Consider the following 8,138-nt stretch of genomic DNA (forward strand, 5'->3'; position numbering starts at 1 on the left):
GGGAGGTAGATCTCACGCTATAGTAGCACCAACATTCTATTTACCAGATTTGTCGAAAAATATATATAAATGAATAGCAGTATATATAGTTAGATATTATGAACTACAATAATTGTATTACCAACTGTATGTATATATATATATATATATATATATATATATATATATATATATATATATATATATATATATATATATATATTTTATATATATATATATATATATATATATATATATATATATATATATATATATATATATATATATATATATATATATTTATTTATAATTTTTTCTTTTCTTGCAGACATCCCATGGCTACTCCAAATAAAAAGAAGTGCCGACAGTATTCCGTTGAAAATTTGTCTTACGGATTTATTCAAGCACCACATAATGAAACGAAACCAATGTGCCTCATATATATGGATGTACTTTCAAATGATAGTATGAAACCTTGTAAACAAAGAATCCATCTAGAAAAAAGCACTGAGGGAAGAAAGATCGCCCAGTAGAATACTTTAAAAAACTTACGTGATGATTTCCAAATTAAAAAAAAAAAACAGTGTCTAAAGTGTTTAATAACAAAGTGAGTAAAATTTGTTATGATTTACTGGCATCATATGAAATTAGAAAAAATAATAGCAAAAGCAGGATAACCCCATAATGTTGGTGAAACAGTAATTCTATCCGCAATGTCCGTTATAATTTCGCCAGTTATGAAATAAAATGCAAGTGAAATGATTAATATCCTCCCTTTGAGCAACTCTTCTGTGTCACAACGCATTGATGAAATGGCAGAGGATTTAGAAAAACAATTGATATCCCATTTGCAAGTGAAACAGTTTGCCCTTCAACTTGATGAATCCACTTTAAGAGATAATGAGGCCATTGTATTAGCATATGTTAGATTTAACCACGATGAAGGACACAAAGAGGCGATGCTTTTTGCTAGAAGTCTTATGACAGACACAAAAGGTGAATCAATTTTTAATGAAGTTGTTACTTATTTCCAGCAAAACAATATTCCACTCAAAAATATAATCGCTTGTGCTACTGATGGTGCACCTTCGATGACAGGCAGATACAAAGGTTTTATTGCACATTTAATAAAAGCTGTCCCGGAAGTATTTTGTATTCATTACGTGATACACCGTCAACCTTTAGTTGCAAAGAAATTGAGTGCACATCTGCATGATGCCCTTACTGTCGTAATACAAGTAGTTAACCATATAAAATCAAATTCTCCAGAGACTGCCTTTTTCATGAATTATGTAAGCCAAATGGAGAAGAGTTTGAAAGGCTTGTATTACACACAGAGGTGAGATGGCTATCAAAGAGAAATTGTCTTCAGCGTTTCATTGCACTTTGGGATTCTATTGTTTCCTTTCTTGCCAGTACACAACTTGGAGAACAGCTGCTTGCAAATAATTATGATGTGTTTTTCTAATCAGATATATTTGAAAAATTGAATTATCCTAATAAACAGCTCCAAGGAAAAGATTCCGATCTGATATCTAGTAGAAGTGATATTGTTGCTTTTCTGAGGAAACTACAGTTGTATAAAAATAATATCAGGCGTCGTACATTTGAACAGTTTCCTTGTTTGGCCTCTGTTAGCAATTATTTGAAAGATGACGATCTTGCATTATATGTTGAATATATGGAAAATATGCATAAAGATATGCAAATTCGGTTTAGTGACCTACTCATCATGGTTATACCGACTTGGGTTTCAATTCCTTTCGAAGTTAATGTTGCAGATATAGACATATCTTTGCAAGAGCCTATTACCGAATTACAAAGTGATGAAATTATTCATGCAAAATTAAAAGGTGGAAAGTACAATATAGGGAAGACAAATGATGTTGCTACAAAGTACCCTTTGCTCTGGGATAAAGCACAGATCTATGTTATCGCTTTTCCAACATCTTATCTTGTTGAATCGGGATTTAGTCGTTTCTCAACTTTTATCAAAAGCTCGCAATAGACTTGACATTGTGAAAAGAGGTGATCTTCGACTATCATTAACATCGATGGAACCAGACATAAAGAAACTCGCAGAGCAGCATCAACCTCAGGGATCTCATTGAATAAATATGCCTCTCTCTCTTTATCACATATTTCATTTTAACTGTTTATAAAAAATTTACCCAGTGTACATAAATGCTACATTGAATTCAAATGCCTGATCTCTATTTTCCAACGGCTTGGCCATGGAAGAAACATAATATTGTAATACAAGATACTGGTAAAGAATTAATATCACTATATTTTTTGAATATTATTATTATTATTATTATTATTATTATTATTATTGTACAATACTTTATTTGCATTAAATTAGTATTTATTTGAAAATAAATCTTAATTATATACTATTTGATTGTTTATCAAAACCTCATAATTTATATTAGTGAAAAATGAAATATTGTCTTATGACCACTAGTTATGAAGGGGTCCACCAGGAAGAAAAGAAGGGAAAAGGGGTCCATGGTTGAAAAAAGGTTGAGAATCCCTGTAATCTAAACCATCCAATCGGAGGCCTGTCATTACGCTCCCCCGCCAATGATTACGTCTCAAACACGCACGTGGGCGGGGATTCCCGTTGATAAAAAAGCGCCCACAACGCCTCCCGCCAGGCTATTGGTTGATCCGGCCAATTGATAAAAAAGGCACCAGGCCATTTATGTGATTATTTGGATATTACAAAGTCAATAATCTTGTGTTGAACAGGGGGATATAAGTCTCTTTTTATAGTTTATATACGAAAGATCTGTTTTAGAGTTGTTACTGTTCTTAAAATATTTTATTTTAATTGTTTATTACTTCTCATATAGATTATTTCCTAGTTTCCTTTCCTCGCTGGCTATTTTTTCCTGTTGGAGCCCTCGAGCTTATAGCATCCTGCTTTTCCAACTAGGGCTGTAGCTTAGCTAGTAATAAATAATAATAATATTATGTGTACTAGTCAGGGGCCCCACATACTAGGTTGATTTGCTGTGTGCGATCAGACAAAGGTCTTCCGCTATCACCAACCAACAATGACCAGCGTGGTAATGAAATGGCCAAACCCCAGGCATGAATAGGAACATATCTGAGGCCTTTATCCTACAGTGGACTAGAAATAGCTGCATTTGTTGTTGTATATAAACTATCGATTAGTACAAGATTATCAGCAATCATCATTATAATCAAAACAAATAGCTCCTACTGTCTAGTCTCTTGACAGACAATATAACATAACATTATCAAAAGAATATTTACCTAGAAAAGTGTATTGACGTATCTACAGAAATGCATAAATTAGTTATTTAAACTTCTTTGAATAAATACTAACTTGACGATACTAAGAATAGGATTCCATTGTTTTTACATCTAAAATAAATTTTCCACTTTTCCTTCATAGGGATAAGTTCGTTCGTTCGTTCGTAGAGTATTACAGCCAACACTTCTTGTTGGCACGGGCCTTTCCCTTGGTCGGCCCGTAGGTGATCTGAAAAGATATAAGGTGGGTTATCAAAATAAAAGGAAATTTGAAATGGTTTTTAGTGGTAGAGAAAGTTGTGAACAGGGTAAGGATGATGGTATTAGTGATAGAGGGCCATCATTTCACGGATAGTGGTAGTATGAAAATTGGGGTGTAAGGCCTTGAAATGTAGAGAAAAGGATGCAGGTGGGGTTGTCCAACCCTTTACTCCTCTAGGGTCCCTGCGGAGGGATTTTTAGTGGTAGGTTAAGCTAAGAAAGTACAGACGATGATGTGAATAGGGCTTTACGATGAAGGTATGGGATGGAGTGGTGTGAATGTGAGGTCTTTACCTTGGAGGAGGTAATCTTGAAAGCAACTGTGAGTGGGTGACAAAGCTTTCCACAATTGCCTTTGCCAGTGTGGCCGCAGCTTTCCCGGCCTCTGGTGCGTTGGTGTCTACTAGTAGATCACCTCTCAGCTGTGCTGTTTCCCTGCATTCAAGTAAATAGTGCAGGAGGGCGTGTTGTGGCGTGTCACCGCAGTGATCACATGGTCTTTGGATGTCCTCTCAGATTTCCCAGTTTGCCTTGTAACCCAGCCGGAGTCTGTGTATGCATACAGCCTGTTTCCTTGGGGTGTTTTTGTCTATGGGTGGGGGTTCTAGCTCCGTGGCCCATTTGTACCAAGTGGCAGAGGGAGAGCCATTTTCTGCCCACATGTGTAGATCCTTGATTAGGTTGTCCTTAAGGTGTGTTTTTATTTTGTTTTTGATTTGTTGTAGTGCAGGCTGTATGTGCACCTGTATATTCTGGATGTGTCTGGTGCTTTTGGCTAGCTCATCGGCTTTTTCATTCCCTGGTATCCCTATGTGACTGGGTATCCAGTTGAATGTTACTAGCCTGTTTCTTTCATTGTGCTGATATAGGAGGGATTTGATATCAGCTATCAGGGACTTGTTTTCTTTGTTTTTGTCCTGCTGTAGGGCTTGCATTGAGGATCGTGAATCAGTGTGAATGACTACTGGTCCTTCCTCATTCTCAATGGAGTATCTTAGGGCTTGTTGTATTGCAACAAGCTCTGTCTGCAGGGTGGAGACATTGTTTGATGTCCTCCAGCATGCTGTGAAATTGCAGGAGTGAACTGCAGCTCCCGCTGTTTGTGTTCCTGGATCCACTGTACCATCAGTATAGTAGATCTGTGCTCCTAATCGTCTGCATAGACAAATATGTCTACTCCTTCGGGAAGTTGGAGTGAGGCTATATTTTCCATGAGGATGTTGAATAGGAGGGGGCTTAGGATCCCTCCTTGTGGTGTGCCATTTTCCAATTCATGATAGGTAGAAACCACTCCTTGGAATTTGACTCTAGCTTGCCTTCCTAGCACATAGTTCTTTGTCCATGCTAGTAGGTGACCTTTGACTCCTTTTTTGGCCACTGATTGCAGCATTGCTGTTGGGCTTGCTAGTTCAAAGGCTTTCTCAAAGTCTATGAAGACTATTGTTGCCTTGTTTTGGTTTATGCAGCTTAATACTTCAGTAATGCATTCAGAGGTGCCAAGTCCTTCCTGATATGCATATAGCTGCTTATGTAGGGGGCCAATTTTGCATTTGATTCTGTTTAGGACCATTTTTCTCCTGTTTTTTTCTATACAGGATACTAGGGCTATTGGTCTAGGATTGCTTGGATCCTTTGGCTTAGGGATTGGTTGTGTGTCTTGTTGTCTCCAGGCTTGAGGCCTTGTGTGCTCAAGGTGTGTTTTGTTTAATAACCTCAGGAATGCGGTTTCTCCTGCTGGACCCATGTGCTTGATCATTGTGTAGGTTATCTTGTCGGCCCCTGGTGCAGTATCCTTTCCTGCTTTTTGTACTGCTCTTAGTTCCTCAACTGTGTAAGGGGTGTCAGTATCATCCTGCTGTAGGCAGGCTCTGTTGATCTCTTCCCACCTGGCTGGCGCCAGTTGCTCCTGTAGCCTTCTGGTTTCAGGGGAGAGATTAGCTGACAATGTCCTGTTTGCAAAGGTTGTTGCAATTCTTTCTGCCTCCTCTTGTGGGTGTGGGTGTGTGGCAATTGGAGTCTTCTTTTTTCCAGCTACTTTGTGTAGCCATTTCCATAGCTCGGTTAGAGTTGTGTACCCTGACAGGTTTGAGCACCATTCCATCCATTTTTCAATTCTTATTTCATGGATTCTTTGATTTGTTTCCGTTTTGACTGTTTGCAGTAGTTCTCTGTTTTCTACTGTTGACCTTCTTCTGTATATTTTTGTGACTGTTTAGTCTGGTTTTCAAACTCCTGATTTCTGGGCAGTAGTACCAGGAGTCTTTGTATGTATAGTTGCTTCCTGTGGTTTTCAGGGGCATAGCTCTGTTGGCTGCATTGTGAAAGGCATCAACTAGATCTTTTTCTAGCTGATCTATGTCCTCTGAGGGAGTGTAGCTTGCTGCCCATTCCTCTATGGTTGTTTGAAAGCAGACCCAGTCTGCTAGGTCCTGGTTCCATCTTGGTGGGGGTGGTGGGATTGGAGGTAGTTGTTGCAAGTCCAATTCTGTCACTGTGGCAAAGTGATCACTTATCAGGGTTGAGTGTACTTGCCACTTGGTTAGATGTCTAATGGCTGTTGTGGCAAAAGTCAGATCCAGTCTACCACCTCTTATGTGTGTAGGTTGCCCTGTGTTTAGGAGGGAGACTCCTTCAAATTCATCCAGGGCGAAAGCTATGTGTTCCCCTGAGGGGTTTGTCATAATTGTTGGTGTTCTTTCTGTGTGAGCAAAGAGTTGAGTTAGTTGTAATTCTCCTGTATCCTCCCTATGTAATTTTCTGTATATGTTGTATGTGTCTATTTTTTGATTCAGTAATGTTATTGTTGCTGCTAGTGTCTCTATGTTGGTGCCACAGGGAATAGGGTTGTATAACCTTGTTGTTGGTATGCTAGTTTTAACTCAGGGGTGGCCAACCTATGGCGCATGCGCCAACAGTGGCGCATTGCACGATTACAAGTGGCGCACTATACCCCACAGATAATTAAAAAACCAAGCCCGCTCATAAAAAAATAATACCAAAAATACTACTGATTATTACAAAAAAATACAAAAATAATTTAAGGGGACCTTCAGCTAAGTCCTGCATTTTTTCTTTTAGTTATTCAAAATACACCATTTCTATGTATGTGTTAGATTTTAGACATATATAATACCTTATTCATATACCAACGTTACAGAATACATTGAAAAAATCATATTAATACGGGAGGCCTTTGATAGTCGTTTTAGTGATTTTGCTGAAGAAGATTGCATGGTTGCATTTATAAATCCATTTTCACTTACTGAACATAACATTCTGAAGATGCCTAGTAATATACAGATGGAGCTTATTGGTCTAAAAGCAAATTCAGTGCTGAAGAGTAAATTTAATGAATTTGCCTCACTCCCAAGTGCATCTGAAATGCTTATTTTTGGCAATTATAAACAAGTGAACATTTTCCAGAATTTAGAAAATTTACCCAAAGTTATGCCTGTAGCTTTGTAACAACATACAGATGCGAGCAAATATTTTCATCCATGAAAATGTTCAAGAAGTGAGGTCGCGACTATCCGATTCAAATCTGAAGAACTGTCTGTTGCTCCCAGTTACTAATTTACCTGCTAGTATGAAAGATTTAGTGAAAGCAAGGCAAAGTCAAAATTCTCATTTAACATAGTTATGTTTATTTTTCCTGCATGTGAAATTACTTTTTTTTTAAAACTGCTAATTATGTTCATATATTTTTATTAGTACTTTCAGGAATAACTAATGAATATTATCAATGCAAATTCAGTGTCAATAAAGTAGGTACACTTTACTTTGTATCCATGTTAAATCATTTCCTTTACAGCTGCTACATCTGTCCGCACGCGCACACACACATATATATATATATATATATATATATATATATATATATATATATATATATATATATATATATACACACACACACACACACACACATATATATATATATATATATAAATATGAATATCTATATATACTATATATATATATATATATATATATATATATATATATATATATATATATATATATATATGTATATATATATGTATGCATAAAGACATATATATATATATATATATATATATATATATACAAATATATATATATATATATATATATATATATATGTATATGTATAAAGGCATATATATATAATATATATATCATATTATTATCATATGTATTAAAGCCAAATTGAGAGGGGTTTAAAGTTTGTGTGGCACATCTGAATTAGAAGTGAAAAAAATTGGTGCATTGTAAACAAAAGGTTGGCCACCCCTGTTTTAACTAATGTAGCTAGGCCTCTGTCTGAGCCTATCTGTGATGCGATGTAGGCATTGTAATCTGGGATTTTTAGTTTCTTTCCTGCTGGAAGATTGGTTTCTTGTAGCAGGATGACATCTACATTCTCAGTTTTGCATACTGCAATTAGGGAGGAGATCTTTGATCTAACACCAGCTGAGTTCCAGTTCAGAACTCTTACTCCATGGTGTAGGTTGAAGAGTACTGTCTTGGGTCCCTAGGGGCAAAGGCAACTGCCTTGACCTCGGAGGATGAAGTGAATGAGGTGGATGGGGTGAGAGTGGATGATGGGATGATGGATAGGGTGAGTGGTATGA

The 8,138-nt window shown here is 36.7% G+C and overlaps 1 protein-coding gene across 1 annotated transcript; it reads left to right on the forward strand.

Annotated features, from left to right (window-relative positions):
- Nucleotides 1-737: 737 nt before the first annotated feature.
- On the forward strand, nucleotides 738-1,987 carry LOC137637207 (SCAN domain-containing protein 3-like). Its single transcript, XM_068369470.1, has 2 exons — nucleotides 738-1,271; nucleotides 1,487-1,987. Exons 1-2 carry the CDS (start codon nucleotides 738-740, stop codon nucleotides 1,985-1,987), a joined length of 1,035 nt encoding a protein of 344 aa, XP_068225571.1.
- Nucleotides 1,988-8,138: the final 6,151 nt, after the last annotated feature.

Source organism: Palaemon carinicauda, unplaced genomic scaffold (genome assembly GCF_036898095.1).
Source record: "Palaemon carinicauda isolate YSFRI2023 unplaced genomic scaffold, ASM3689809v2 scaffold58, whole genome shotgun sequence".
NCBI classification, from domain to species: Eukaryota; Metazoa; Arthropoda; class Malacostraca; order Decapoda; family Palaemonidae; genus Palaemon; species Palaemon carinicauda.